The sequence below is a fragment of the Peromyscus californicus genome, unplaced genomic scaffold, assembly GCF_007827085.1.
Source record: "Peromyscus californicus insignis strain IS unplaced genomic scaffold, ASM782708v3 Scaffold_22__1_contigs__length_63687245, whole genome shotgun sequence".
NCBI classification, from domain to species: Eukaryota; Metazoa; Chordata; class Mammalia; order Rodentia; family Cricetidae; genus Peromyscus; species Peromyscus californicus.
The window spans coordinates 28,056,899-28,072,572 of record NW_026294525.1 but is presented as its reverse complement, the minus strand read 5'-3'; the positions used below and the strand labels follow the sequence as shown (position 1 = coordinate 28,072,572).

At 46.6% G+C, this 15,674-nt stretch overlaps 1 protein-coding gene across 1 annotated transcript in view; it reads right to left on the bottom strand.

Moving 5' to 3' along the window:
* Positions 1–15,674, bottom strand: part of Map3k5 (mitogen-activated protein kinase kinase kinase 5) — a 217,786-nt gene that overhangs the window by 14,021 nt on the left and 188,091 nt on the right. Inside the window, exons 21-24 of the mRNA XM_052751136.1 lie at positions 15,257–15,277; positions 7,955–8,132; positions 7,696–7,864; positions 2,618–2,803 (exon numbers count right to left, since the gene is read on the bottom strand). Of these exons, the coding sequence (XP_052607096.1) occupies positions 2,618–2,803; positions 7,696–7,864; positions 7,955–8,132; positions 15,257–15,277 (554 nt within the window). The remainder of the gene's footprint in view (positions 1–2,617; positions 2,804–7,695; positions 7,865–7,954; positions 8,133–15,256; positions 15,278–15,674) is intronic.

Below are 15,674 nucleotides of genomic sequence, written 5' to 3'. Positions count from 1 at the left end.
TTGAAATAGACACACGCCTGACCTTTCTGTCCTTTTAAAAACTATTGTGAAATACACATAATATAGATTTCCAATATTAATCATTTTTATTTGATCACATATGTTTTAGAAATATAAAATTTATGTTTTTTACCACCTGAGGCACACGTACCCCCACATTATTGTGCTGATGACCTCGCCGTCCATCTTTAGAGCTCTCCACCTTACACAACTGGAACTCGGTACTCACTCAGTGTAAGTTCTCACTCTTACCCAGCAGTCCCTGCACGCCTGGCCTGTTTCTGTCTCTGTGGTCTAAATGCTTTAGGTACCTCACTGAAACCAAAGCATTCGGCTTTTTGTGACTAGCTTGTTTGGCTTAGTATGACATTCTTTTTTTTTTTTCTTTCTTTCTTTTGCTTGTTTTGTTTTTTGAGACAGGGTTCCTCTGTGTGTAGCCCTGGCTGTCTTGAAACTCGCTCTGTAGACCAGGTTGGCCTCGAACTCAGAGATCCACCTGCCTTTGCCTCCCGAGGGCTGGGGTTAAAGGCGTGCATCACCACCACCTGGCAGCATGACATTCTTTAGGATTCATCCATGTTATAACCCGTGTCAGAATTTCTTTTTTTTTTCCGGAGCTGAGGACCGAACCCAGAGTCTTGCGCTTAAAGTGCTCCTGCCACTGAGCTAAATCCCCAGACTCGGAATTTCTTTTTTGTTTTACAGACCGAACAATGGCCGGGTGGTGGTGGTGGTACACACCTTTAATCCCAGCGCTCGGGAGGCAGAGCCAGGTAGATCTCTGTGAGTTCGAGGACAGCCTGGTCTACAGAGCGAGATCCAGGACAGGCACCAAAACTACATAGAGAAACCCTGTCTTAAAAAAAAACCAAAACCAACCAACCAACCAAATAAAGACTGAACAATCCCTTTGTATATCCTGTGTGCATTAACTTTTTAAAGACAAGCTTTTGTCATAACTAGTATTGATGGACTCTACTGCGTCCTGGTTGACAATGGCATCTATGGAAACAAGGCTATGGTTAGAGACCCTGGTGGAAGCTGGGAAATGGTGACTGAGCTGCAAACTCGTGCCAAGAGCTGGAACAACAGCCGCTCAGCCTTTCCCTTGGTCCAGTCTCATCAAAATCACCTCATTTAGCAGAGAGGCAGTTTGGGGACTTCCTCATAGTGGTTGCTCCCAAGGAAATGAACTATTTCTTGGACCTCGCTTGTTTCAGGAAATTCTTTCAGCCTGACTTTGAAACGCTTCCATGTCTTCAGTGGATTGACCTGCTTATGTGACTAACTGGTATATCCTTTAGGAAACTGGAGTATTTCTCTCAAGAGGGGATCTTTTATAACCGTGCCCTGCCCCTACACAGCTCCCTATTACACAGTATATTACCCTCATTACACAGCGTACTACCCAATGAGAACACTGGACAGGCAGTGAGGAGAGCAGGAGGGAGGGAGTCGCATGGCTGTGTCCGACCTGGGCCCAAGGCCCAGGATTACAGCTAAAGAGCTCTCACTCTGAGTTCCACAGCCAATTTGCTTTCCAGCCTCTCACCCGGAAGCCAACATGTGGGCAAACACAGCTCAGCTAAACCATTTCACTCCCCTACAGATGGCTGGGTTTCCACAGCTGCGGTGTACGCATGCCTGAGCATTTGATATTAGTGATAGGATCTCAGTCCAGGGAGGGCTCTTGTTCCTGCCCATCCTACAGCAGGGAGACCCTACAGTTTCCACTCAGAATACCAGTGGCCGCTGAAGGGTGAAAATTCAGTTTTGAATGGAGGATCACGTGTTACTTCAAACAGAAATGTCAAGAAACCTTCTACATATCGGATCGATAATACATGAAGAGCTAATTAATTTTTTAAAATTTAAATAAAACCATACAGTGTGATTCCACAGTCACATCCCAGACACCATTAAGATACCTTTTATTTCTGTCCTCCGTAACCCGTGTAAGGGTGTCTGAGAGCGGCTTAAGGTACCTGGGGCACAAAGGTCTACAGAGAAGCCTTACTCAAGAATAAATAACGGGAAGAACTCTGAACCAGTCTTACACAATGGCTTCTAGTCTGAGCATCGGCAGCGGTCTCTTCTTAGATTGTGGATTGATTTTCACCCGTCAACTGCCTGTACTCTGAATTATATTCCTGGCTAGAACATAGTGAATACTTATGAAACAAACCTTTTAAGCATGTTCTATATGGAAACCAGAGAAAAAAACCGTGTTGGGGGCAGAGGGGAGGAGTCACCTATTCAGGAGAGAGCATTCCCAGGCATATCAGTGCATTTCCCTCCATGGCCACTAGATGGCGTTTCTTGTACGGCATTGCCAAAAAACACACGACTAAAGTGCACTATGCTTCTGAGGTCTCGCAAATAAATAGTAATCCACCACATGATCCTTAGGAGAAACGCAGCCATGGGAGTGTTTGTAAGTCCTGTTGTTTTCCGTGGTGGTTAAGCTGTATGGGTCTCTTATCTCACATCTGTCATCCAAAGAGAATGGAGTTTACTGAATAAATGAGAGGGTGCAGAATTTAAATTGTATCCTATTTTTTATAACTAACACTTAGCAGAGTCTATGGAATTAACAACGGCACAGTGCTGCACTTACCGCATCCTGAAAGCCGAAGAGGACCACCTGCACCTGGTTGATGCCGTGGCTGTCGAAGTCCAGCTCCAGCTTCAGCTTTGACAGGGTGGTGGCTATGATTTTTCGGTCAGTGGACCTCACAAACTCTCTGAGGCTCGCGATGAGGGTTGTGATGTGTTCCCATTTCAGCTTAGGCTCTTCAGCACCCTGAAAATAGAGCCCATGAGGCCTCAGTTACTCAGGACTGGACACGCCAGCCATGAGCTTCCCATTCCCATCGTCTTCTCTCAGAAGAACTAAGCTCCGAAAAGACCTCCTGCTAATGAAAAAGAGCACGTTTTGAACTCTGTGGCTCCTCTCAGCCATCGCCACTGACAGAACTAACCAGCCTTTGGAGAAGCAGCACTTAGCCCTCACACTGGTCAGTAGCCAGGACACAGATAGGCAAAGCTTTGCTCACACGGAGATACGTTGAAGTAGTGAGACTCCCGTTCTCAGAAACTTTAACTGGACACCAGAGTGAGATAGAGACACTGAGCCATACAATCTCAAAGTCTGCCCTCAGAAAGGTCATAAAATAGGGTTCAGGAATGCATCCGATGCACCCCAGGGAGTAGATGCAGGGGAGCTGAGAAGGACAATAGGTAGGGAAAAGAGAATGCACACTACAAAGCCAGCAACAGCCAAGCAAGAGGAAAGATGGAGCCCGGGAGCTTTAATGGTCAAGGTTCCTCTCTGCCAGGCTCCGCCGGGTACCAAGGGGCCGCTTCCCTCACGGCTGTGTCTATCACAACGTGTCCTGGGTCCTTCCGTCGCCTTTAAAGTCAATTCCTTGTCATAAAAGGGGCCCGTCTCAGATACCACCATTGGAGCCATTCCTTAACAACTGAGTAATTGGTTATAAAAATGGACAAGAATAATGCTACATATTTAGATAGATTTCTTTTTCTTTTTTTTTTTTTTTTGTTTTTTTGTTTTTTTGTTTTTTTGTTTTTCGAGACAGGGTTTCTCTGTGTAGCTTTGTGCCTTTCCTGGAACTCGCTTTGTAGACCAGGCTGGCCTCAAACTCACAGAGATCCTCCTGCCTCTGCCTCCCGAGTGCTGGGATTAAAGGCGTGCGCCACCACCGCCCGGCTAGATCTCTTTTTCAAAGTCAATTTTATTTATTTTACTTTGAGCAAGGACTGAGTCTTTTGAAAAGAAAGCCAAATTTGGGGCTGGAGAGATGGCTCAGGGGTTAAGAGCACTGGCTGCTCTTCCAGAGGAACTGAATTCAATTCCCAGCAACCACATCTTGGCTCACAACCATCTGTAATGAGATCTGGTGCCCTCTTCTGGTTCTGCAACGAGAATACTGTATATGTAATAAATAACTAAATCTTTTTTTTTAAAGCCTAATTTAAAGATGCCATTGATCCTCATTTAACTTTAAGAACAACAGAATTTTTATTGAGCGCCTTTCTATTTCATATTGTATTTTCTTACTATATTATTAAAATTAAGTGTCTCCACTGGGCCAATAAAATTCCAATTATTAGAATACCATGAAAAAAAATCTTCAAAAGCACCAGTGACTGACGTCTTTGTCTCCATGTACTCTTGGTTTGGGAGCCGGGTTCCATGTTTCAGTTCTCATGAGAAAAGTCTAAATCGAAAGCCTAAAGGCCGTCATTAAAGGAAAATTTTAAAATTACACGGAGAACAATTATACGCTTTGTTTTTTTTCTCACCACAAACTAAATGACAGCCAGAGGGGAGCTTCACAGGCAACCTCTAACACCAGAAAAATATCAGGAAGGAAAACCGAGTTCTTCAGACACTGGAAGTTCGGCTCAGGGAAAAATCAGCTGCAGCCCTGCCAACAGCTTGGCCAGCAAGCATTTATTTTTGACATCACGTTTTTTTTTTTAAACTACGAAACAAAACAAAAACATGTTGCTTCTGGTTTCTGGATGTGTGTGTGCGTGCTGCTGTCCTATGAAAGAATGTTCTCTGCTCTGGGAAATGCTTCCTGTCTGGGCTACTTCATCCACTTTCTCGATCATTCTCTCTGTCCTAACGCCAGCCCCTCTGTGTTAACTCTCGAGGGCCTTCCTTTATGAGCACGTTGTGCTGGGTAAATGTGGCTCAGAACAACAGAAGCATTTGGCAATGAGCCTTCCCCAAGCATTCATAGGTTTTCTGCCAAAGTCCTCTCTCTGGTCTTGTGTGTACAGATGTGTGTGTGTGTGTGTGTGTGTGTGTGTGTGTGTGTGTGTGTGTGTGTATGAGAGAGAGAGAGAGAGAGAGAGAGAGAGAGAGAGAGAGAGATGCAGATATGCACACATGTCAAGGCCACACATAGATATTGGATATTTTCCTCTATCCCTCTCTGCCTTATATTACCTCAAGATAAGGTGTCTCACTGAACTTAAAGCTCGCTCTTTCTGCTAGGCTAGCTAACCCCAAACTCCCAGGATGCTCCACCTCTGCTGGAGTTCTAGGCCTGTCTGGAAAAGGTGGCTGTTAATAGGACAACCCTTTAGTACTGGCATCCTGAGGGATGAATGCGCACACGCATGAATAATGGCCAGAGGAACTGTTTAGTTATGATTGTGGTACTTCTAATAAACAGCTACCAGTTTTTTTTCCTTCTTTTTCTATTAGAATCTCAACTTCAGTGACTTGCCGAGTTATAGTTTTTTCTCTGTTGTATCCCCTGCACTTGGAACAGAGCTGGCATTTAGTAGATGTGCAGTGCTCGCTGAGTGACCGAATGAACGCCATTCATGCCCCTGCTCCCTCCATCTAAACTTGGCTTTCCCTATCTCAGTCTGTCCTACACTCAGCTCTTGAATGGCCCCCATGGACACATCCGGCATCCTTGACAACGACCCTATCCCCCTACCTAGAGGCCTGGCTGCCTCTCACGCCGGAACACCTGTGGCCTGGGCCTCAGGGTCACTGCTTGAGACAGCTTTCCACTAGGACCACATGAGGTGTCCCTCAGAAAGTACCGGAGGCATCACTTAAGCTCTCCCGGTAGCCAGAGTCTTTATCGGCACACACATCGCTCTTGTTATGGGACCCAGAAGGTGGATATTAGGGGATTCCTATGGTGACAGAATGCTCAGGCTCAAGGAACAGCACGGAAGCCTAGTGGGGCTCTCAAGATACAGTTGGAGCTGAACAGTAAGAGCCAAGAAAGACAGCCTGGCTCCACGTCTCTCCTGATGAGAGACATGAACAGGCCAACTGTTGGACTGAGACACAGTAACAGTCTGGTCCACCCCTCTACCATCTTTGCAGCCATCTCCCCAGGACCTACGGAGGAAAGAAGCCATGTGTAGTCCACAGGAACCACAGCCATGAGCAGTTCACACAGATTAGGGAGGGCAGGAGGTCGGGTCCCTGATGGTCACGGGAGTAATAGAGGATGACACGTGTCATGTTGAGGACTCACTGTCTATGGGAGGAAAGCTTGCGTTCACATGAGGGCTGAGCTGCGGCCTACTGTGCTGGAGCTCCTATTTTCTCTAGTGCATATATGGAGAGGAAAAGTTTCCTTGTGTCTGTAGACAGAATCCCAGGAATGTACCTCCCCAAGAGTGGAACTGTGGCCCCTGCCGCTAACATATACGGAAGGCTTAACTCCTTAGGGAGATGTTTGGGAGAGACCTCTAAAGGTTTAAACTAGGGTTAAAGCAGGTCATAAGGACGGAGCTTTAGTCCACCTGGTCTGGGGTCTTCATAACATACGGGAGAGACACTGGGTTACTCATACAGAGAGAAGGGCATATCGGGGTACATGGAGAAGACGTTCATCAGCAACCTAGGGGACAGTCTTCAGAAGACAGTAAATGTGCCCACATCCTGACCTTTGACTGTAAGCCTCCAAACAAATTTCTGCTGAGTAAGACACCTGGATTGTAGCATTTTGTTATGGCGGTCCTAGCAAGCCAACGTAACAGGGAAAGAAGTTTCTTTTCTTTTTTCTTTTCTTTTCTTTCTCTCTTTCCTTCCTTTTTTTAATTTTAATTTTTAATTTTTTTTTTTGCACATAGGCATTGTAACATACCACACAGTTGCTCATTGCTGCCAACCCCACCCCCACCCTGGGTGAATATAGTGACCCCAATAAGCCAGGGTTCTGTAATACCCAGTGACCAGAGAAGCAGCTGACAGCCTCGAGCTAACGTCAAAATCAGCAATTCACGTGGCTTAATCCTTGTTTGTTGACTGTGTGCATGAACAAATGAACCAAGAGCAAAAGAGGCGTGTCGGGACTGGGTGGAAGTTCATGAACATGAGAACCCGCTTGTGCCATCCAAGTGGTGGATACGTGCGCGCGTGGCCAGGGAGTTACGCACACTAACTTGTTAATAAAACAGCGCACACATGGTCGCTGTGGGTCTATTAGTCTCAACATTTCACTGTTTCAATCAGGGCTGTAAAGACCTTAATGCCATCAGTTCCTCTCTCAAAAAATACAAGAACAGGAAGGAAGCAAGAAGGGAAGAGGTGAAGGGGGAGGGAGGGGGAGAGGGTGGGGAGGAAGGATGGGGGAAGGAGGGAAGGATAGAATGGGAATGGAGAGCAACAAGCAAGAAAAAGAGTAAATAACAATAACATTGCTTTCAACATACAATAATTAATATTCACAAATATAGTTTCTACATTTAACGGTTTTTTGTTTGTTTGTTTACCCTAGAGGAGTTTTTTTTTTTTAAATTGTTATTTTTTTAAACAAGGTCACCCTGTGCAGCCCAGGGTGGCCTAGAATGCACCATTCTCCGGCCTCAGCCTCTCAGGGGCTAGGACACGCAGCACGCGGGGGTGTCTTATCGTTCAGAGTCCCTACAGGCTCCTCACACTTCAGAGCATCGGCTACAACCCCATGTCGTGAGGACACAGGCAAACATCTGTAGAGCCTGGCCAGGGTACAGTGGCATGGACCTGTATCCCACCTAACCAGGAGATAGAGTAGGATAGCCTGAGCCCAGCCTGGGCAAACACAGTGGGAGACTATCTTCAAAAATAATAATAATAATAATCAAATTAAATGTACAAAAGACGGCGTCAATCTCCAGGAAGGGAAGTGCCCGCCCGCCATGCTTTACCTGGGCCAGAGACTCCATCAGGTTTCGCACCACCTTGTCCTGGTCTTCTGTCAGGATCCTGTGGAGGGTGGCCCGTCGTTCGCTGTCCTTTCTCAGCATAAAGAAGCCGGAGTCCTTCTCCTCGGGGGAAGGCGGCGCGCTGTGATCTTCGAAGTTTTCGTCTGGAATGCTGTAATAACGGGTGCAGCGTAAGCCCGGGCTGCCTTCCTGAAGCGACCCACTCGCAGGGTACCCCCACACAAAGCAGTCAGCTCTTTACCCCAAGAAGAGTGTCCGTATCCCTTTCCCATCCTTCTCTCCGCAGGACTTGGCTCGGGTTTTGAAGGAGAAGGGGTCCACCTTCAGCTCCGTGTCAGGAGAAACAGAGCCATACTCGCTGCTGCTGCTCGTGTCTTCCACCAGGACAGGGACCGGCAGGGAGATACTTCTAAGATACTCTGTGACAGAAGAGAGAGAAGGGAGCAAATGCTTTAAAAACTTCTCACATGCTGGCAGATCTGCGAAAGAGACCAGCATCCTTCCTTCATCATGGCAGTGAGTGGATGAATCGTGCTCTGTAAGAAGCTGGTCATGTGATCACGATCCTTGCCTTACTCAACACAACATAGGTAAGTGGGTAAGGGTTCAGTCAGAAAAGGGCCTCTTGAACTCTGCAAGGAATGTCTCCCGGGGTGGAAAAACCAGGCTGCAGGCTCAGCAGGTCCTGGGTTCTAATCCTATTTTAATGGATGACTTCCATTGACATTTACAGGTCTCGGTTCCCACATCTGGAAACAGAGATGAGATGTACAACTTCAGGCTGTATCCTCACAGGGGTGCAGGTGCACCTTAGCATCTGCGGCTTCTATTGAAGTGGGAAGGAATGGGATGTTATGGGTCTAAGCAACAGGTGCCAAGCCTGCTTTACCTAAGACAAGTATGCTGACTGCCACACGCCATAGCGGCTTGAGGATGCATAAGAAAAAGCATTCTTTGCCAACAAAACTTTGGAAACCAAGGGACCAAGTGACCTCTTAGGCCATTTCTAGTTGCTAGACCCTAATTCCACGGCAAACAGAGGGCAGTTTCTGCTTTATTTTGGTGGAGACTAAGCATGATAGGATCTCCCTGTATTTCATTCCGCACTGGTTTTAAAGACAGTAATTTTTGCCAGAAACATCTTTCATGTCTCAACACTACAAACATCTCTTACTAAAAAAGGCAAGTGTAAAGTTATAAAAAAGGAATCTGTGGTTGCTTGGAAACCTCTTTTCACTTAATTTCTCTTAAGCTGGGTTGAGCTGAGATCACCCAAGTCTCAAAGGCAGTATTTGATCAGTCAGTGGTGGCCCTCTCCCACGGTTCACCACTACGCAAGTCAGCAGTCATTAACAGGGGTGGTGGCCATGGACCATGGCACAAACACACAAATCCCTTACTCTTCTCTCTGGTTCACAAGCATCTGGAAGCCAGAAAGCTGTTGTTATGGGGAAAGAAAAATCCTGGCAAAACTAGGTGAGAACGGGTTCATCTTAATTTAGAATTCAAGGTTAAAATCCATCACTTCAGGGAAGCCATGGCTGTCCACGACCCAGGGAATGATGCTCACAATGGGTGGGTCTTCACACCTTAATCATCCCAATCAAGACAGTCTCCTGCAGATGTGCCCAATGGACAAACTGATCTAGGCAATCCCTCACTAAGACTCTCTTCCCAGGAGGTTCTGGATCATGTCGAGTTGACAATTAAATCAACCAACAATGGACCTTTATTCTGCCTTCAGGTTGTCCGGGTACTTTTAGATTCTGGACTTGAATGCATGTATGTACGTGTGTGTGTGTGTGTGTGTGTGTGTGTGTGTGTATGTGTGTGTGTGTATCTGTCTGTGTGTGTGTGTGTCTGTGTGAGTAATATTGTATGTTACACATATAACAAAAAAGAAAATATATGAAACTATGCCATAATATTAATGGTAGTTCCTTCTAGAAGATACGATTTAGGGTGATATACTTTCCAAATTTTCTACAATAAACAAGCATTTTGTATGTGCATGCAGGTGTATGTTTGCAGATGTGTATACATGTGTTTGTGCATATGTATAGGGCCCAAAGGACAAACTCCAGTATTGTTTCTCAGGCAATGTTTATAACTTATTTTATTTTTAAACACAGGGTCTCTCACTGGCCTGGACCTCACCTGGTAGACCATCGAACCCCACGGGATCCCCCTGTCCCTGCCTCTCCGGTGCTGGGATCTCAGGTGTGCACTGCTATGCCTGCCTGACATTTTTTTTTTAAATGTATGTTTTGCCAAGCACTATACTGACTGAGCTGACTCCACAGCCCATGTCATGGTTGGCTTCCGCTGTCCATTTGACACAAACCTAAAGTGGCCTGGCAAGAGGGAACCTCAGCTGAAGAATGACCTAAGTCAGATCGGCCAAGGACCATGTCTGTGAGGCATATTCTTAATTGCTAATTGAGGGAGGAGGACCCAGCCCACTGTAGAGGGTACCATCCCTAGGCAGGTGTGCCTGCCTAAAAGAAAGGGAACTGAGCAAGTCAGTAAGCATCAGTCCTCCACGGCCTCTGCTTCAGCTCCTGCCTTCAGCTCCTGCCTTGGCTTCCTTCTGTGATGGACTGTCACTAGTAAGTCAAATAAACTCTTCCCCAGTTGCTGTTGGTGTTCACCACAGCAACAGAAAGCAGACTAGAAGAGCCCCTGGATATTTTTATGGTCGGCAAAACATTACCAAAACGGTTTCCACAAGCAGATATTCATTAGGTAACAAAAGAGCTTCGGTGAGAACTTCACTGAGCTGGGTACTGGTGGCACATATGGCAATCTCAGCACTTGGGATACTGAGGCAGAAGGATGCCAAGGTCTGGCCAGCCCAGGCAGGTGCAAATGTATCAGTCGGTAAGACTCAATTCTTCCACAATAAAGAAGGAACCAACACTGTGGTCACTTGTATTTCCAAACAGAACTGATGTCTCGGTAAAGAACAGATCAGTACTGTTTGTACCACCAGGTAAGGCATTCCTATCCTGTGTTTCTGTAAATGTTATTTGTGGGATGCGCGTGCATGTGTACAGAGAGGGACCAAGGCCTTAAGTTGTCCAGTTTTTTGTTTGTTTGTTTTGTTTTGTTTTTTAACCTCTCTGGTCTCATCATGTGGTTCGAGTAGCCAGTTTGTGCCCTGTGAATTTTAAGGTTGCTATGGATACTGGTTGCGTAAAAGGAGGCCTAAATCTAAAAGGATTGTCTAAATGGGGTAAAAGCATACATGTTTAAGGGTGGAACCCAGGGCTTGACATTCATCTTAGGGTGAAAAGGACTTCTGTGGATCCTGCGTGCAGTCCTGGCTCATCCTCAGCCTGAGGCAATCAATCCGTGCACCTGGTTCTACATTGCTTCTCTCATTAAGGCCAGCCTTATCCTAGACTATTTGCTCGCTAGCCAACAGGACTTAGTGCCAGACCGAAGAAGGGGTTAAGATGAGAAATCCAAATGCCCCCCCGAAGTTTCTGTCCTCCAAAACCGAATGGATGTGCATGCTATTTACATATCAGTGAGAAAGGATGCAAGCTGGAGGGAAAATTCTTGTTAGTAGACAAAAGGTATTATTTGATTACTCAATTTGCAAAATGAACAGGGCAATTGGCTATGAGTCTGGAGTTCAGAAGATGTTTGGATCCAAGGTGTGACCTCAGTCACCCATAGTTTAGATGGAATTTAAAGCATAATTTAGGGAAAGTCAGGAAAAGAACACAAAGCACAGTTTCACAATACTAATATTTTATAGAAAGGGCAGGGGGGCAGCAATGGAGAATGATGAGGAACAGTCGTAAGATGAGGGAATGGATGAGGCGTCAGAGAGGCCCGCACAGGGCATGGCTGAAACAAGAAAGAACAGCCTTTTGGGCAAGGAAGCTCTGAGACATGGAGAGAACAGAGAAAATTCTTGTTGAATTTGTCTCCAGGGGTCTCACTGGCAACTTGAGTCAAAGCAGGTTCAGAGGTCAAGTGGAAGGGCAAAGGCTAGACTCCCAGGAAGAGAAAGCGGAGATCTGGACGTACTATCTGATCATGACATAAATCTGTGGTGGTAGAGGGGAGGAGAAAATTGAAGAGCTAGGCAAGGGGATTTCAGAGGGAGATCAGTTCATGACAGAAGCCACCAGAGGTGAGCAGATGGGTCTTATACCAGCTGGGGAGGCTGAGGGTAAAGGACCAACCTGGGCACCCGGCTTTTGACGGATGCTTCCTGTCCTCAGGGCTGGGAAGTAGAATGAAAAGGGTACTTGGGCATGTCCATTTACATGCTTGTGGGAAAATCTATTCTAGATTGTTTGGCTTTCTTTTTCATATTCTGGAGCTCTGCAGGCCTGAGAGGAAGAACTATGCTTCCACAGGAACAAGCTGACAGGCCTTGAAGAGCATGGAGGCCTAGATCCCAACTCAGATATGGACATACTGGGTTCTCAGACTGTGGAACAGAACGGGGAACTGGGAAGGGTTTCCAGCCACTAAAGGCATTACTGCCAATACTCTGCCAAGTCCCACGCGGCCTGTGGCTATGGGGAGCTGGCTGTGGAAATCTGAAGAGGCTGTGTGAACCTCGCCATAGACTGCTCTCCTCAGAGGTGTGTCTCTAGAGAATGATCTGCATCACTAAATTTTAGGAGTTGATGGGAAGGAGTGTGAGTCCAAAATCCCCCAAAAGACAGTTTTACCAGAAGGCCAGGGACAGGTTAGGGAAGGGGCAGGTGGCCCATCTGGGGATGGGACCCAGATTGCTGAGAATTTCCATTTCGGGGAGTAGGGGGCTCTAATGCAAGGAAACAAGGCATGTTCCTATTTGGGGAAAGCAAGAATTTGCTGAATACAATTTCTATGAGGAAATCTCAGATTAGAACAGCTTTCCAAAAGCCACAGGGACCTTCTGGATTCTTCTCCTCTACGACAATCTAGGGACAAGCTCCCTCCAACCCAAAGCTTCCTACCCAGTCAGTCTGGCTGTCTCCAGTTGCCCAAACACCTCAGCTTCTTCAAGAGAACCGGAGTCCGGGCTACGCTTCCAGACCAGGGGAAAGGCCAGGCATCTCAATGATTAGCAAGCACCCAGTTAATCCCAGCAGAAGGACCTCAGTCTGAGTCACTTCTCCATATAGGCATCCACCTCTAACTCTCCTTGCTAGAGAACCCGTGCTATTGAGTAAACCATCTTCCACTCAGCTATGAGAATGATAAACGCTTTCATCATCCAACACGGTAGCTAGAAGCCTCGGATGATTATTTACATTAATGTTTAAATAAAATAAAGACGAGTGCCTGAGCCACAGGCACCGTGTTAGGATGTGGGACAGACATTTGGTCTAGTGGCTGATGTGCTGGATGGACAGCGAAGACACAGGACCTCTCTGGTGTTAGAGAATTATGGACCGCTGCTGGTTGGTGACACCATCCCAGATTAAGCTCTCTTCCTGGTTCCCTGCTGTCGTTGTTAATTCTTTAGTATTTTGTGAAGAGCCTCTTGGGATCTGAGCCCAAACACCACGTCCCGCCTTGTCCCTTCTGCGTGCATGCTAACCGCCAATGGTGCCGAGCCTCCACGGTTCTGAGGGTAGAGGCTTCCTGGAAGGGGAGTGTCCGTGCTCTAGACAGAAACAGGTCTATGGTCTATAAAATACCCTTGAGGAAAGAGGCGTCTGGCCGTCTATCGTCTAGAAACCCGGTCATGGTCACAGATTTATTGGCAGGAGGCATATAGGTCACAGGAACTCCAGAGAACAGTGAGACGGCACTTTTGCTCCTGGTTTAATTTAGCACACGTATCATGCTTACTAAGGAGGAGAGGTAAGAGTTGGTGAGTCTTGACATCTGTGCAGCTGAGATTCTCAACAGTCTCCTTGGGGGTTTATGGGAGGTCCCCTTCCTTTGAGGTCCACAATCTTGATCAAGTAGAAGGGGTAGATAATCTCCAGGAGGGAGAATTCAGAGGATTCAGGAGGTCTGAGGAGGTTCTAACTGGAGAATCAGGAAGGTCCTGAGGTCAAGAACAGGGGGTCTGCAGGCTGGGGGCTACCATTCTCAACAAGCTGGGGGGCGGGGGGGGGGGCTGAGCAGAGGAGGCCTGGGCAAGCAAAGGAGAGCAGCAGTAAGAGCAACCACAACTGCCTTTAAAGAACTCGAATTCGTCACACGTGGTCTCATTTCATTCTCACAACCACATTGGAGAGTAAGTCACGTTCAAGGCCACTCCATCAACAAGGGAACCCAGACCTCACCCCATCGCTCATCCACTGACTCTCCAAACATCTTAGGAATTTATAATGTCTTAACTAGAGTTAGACTAGAAAGCTAGGGCAGAATTACGATGAAACGCAGAAGGAGAAGACGCGGGAGCCACAGCTGAGCGGCAGAGGTGACCCTCCATCTCCACACTCAGTCTGAGGCACATGCTCACTGAGAAGGCTTGGGTAGTATAGCTCCTTAAGCGAGCCCAGTTGAGTTCACAGAAGTTTACCTATGTGCGACGGGCATGGTTCCCGTGAATGAAAACCATGGCACGTGGAAGCCACCAAACAATGCCAGACTGAGCGGCTGGGCAAAGCTCCAAGGCTCTTCCAGGACATTATTTTAGTCTCAAAACCAAATCTGGGAAGTAGGGATCATTACCAGCAAGGAGTGACAAGCTGAAACAAGTGAGCTTTTTTTTTTTTTTTTTTGCATGTCACATACGAAAAAACAAAAACAAAAACAAAACCCTGACTTCTGTGCAAAGCAGGTTGCTCAGAAAGCCAAGCAGCGTTGCAGGGTCTACCTGGTGAAAATGCAGGGGCTGCCTCCTACATCCCAGGATGCCTGTGGAGAAAGGAGGTATCACCGTAAGCCTGTCTCTAGGCATCTGAGAGCCCAACCCTAACTCAGAACCACAGAAGAGAAACTGGAGTGACTGAGCCAGGGACAGCCTAATGAATGGGCCTCTGCTCTAGGCTTCGAGGCACCGAACAAGCTGCAAAGACCCACCCGTGCTGACCTCCTGACCCAAGGGACACTGAGGCCACGTGTACTTCCATCCACCACTCATCCACAGCCACGTTCCTTTCTTTACTCTTCTTTGAGATGCTCTCTTTGACTTGAGAGCAAACGCCACTTCTTGGTTATGATTTGCAAAAGCTGACCCAAGGGAACAGAACCACGGCTCTCGGCCCACTAGAGCACATGTATTGTCCTAAGATGCCAGAAGAAGGTAGACGATATGGACATTTCCCAAGAAGCCATAAGTAGCCAACTGGTTCCGAGGAAAGAAGACACTTCACCCCAATGATGATTTCAAACACAGTTACCACCCTGCCCTCAGGGCAATAATCCAGGACTCCTTCATGGAGGAGGGGGTGTTTCAGCAGCAAGGAACCAAGCCAGGCTCACAGCTGCATGAATCCTTCATGCTCAGAAGCCTCCCAAGTAAGCGAAGAGCGAGGGGGAGGCTGCCATGGGAAGTATGGAGCGTATCGCAATTTGTCAGTTCTCAGCCTAGTGGGAATGGTTACAAAACAAAAACCAAAAACCAACTCACCATTAGATCCGGTCGAGAGAGCTGCAGAGAAAAAGAAAAAGTGAACAGCATAAGCACACATGGTTTTATTGTTAAACTAGGAAGTCAACAAGAAGTGAGTGTTTGAAATGGGATCAATGTCATTTCCAAGTATTCATCTGTCTGTCCTTATCCAGCATAAATATCCAAATGCCAAGGACAAATGGTTTCTTTACTTGGTTTTTCTCCCTTAAATAAATTATGGAATTACTGACAAAAATTCACTTATAATTTATACCTAAGTTTTATACTTATAATTTATACTTTAAGTTTTAATTAACCAGTCCACCTATCTTCCTTATTCCATCCTTTCTTTCCTCCTATTTTTGATATTTATTTAGAAATATATTCCCGGAGAGGTGGCAGGTATTTTCTACTGCCTACAATTAAAAGGTCATGT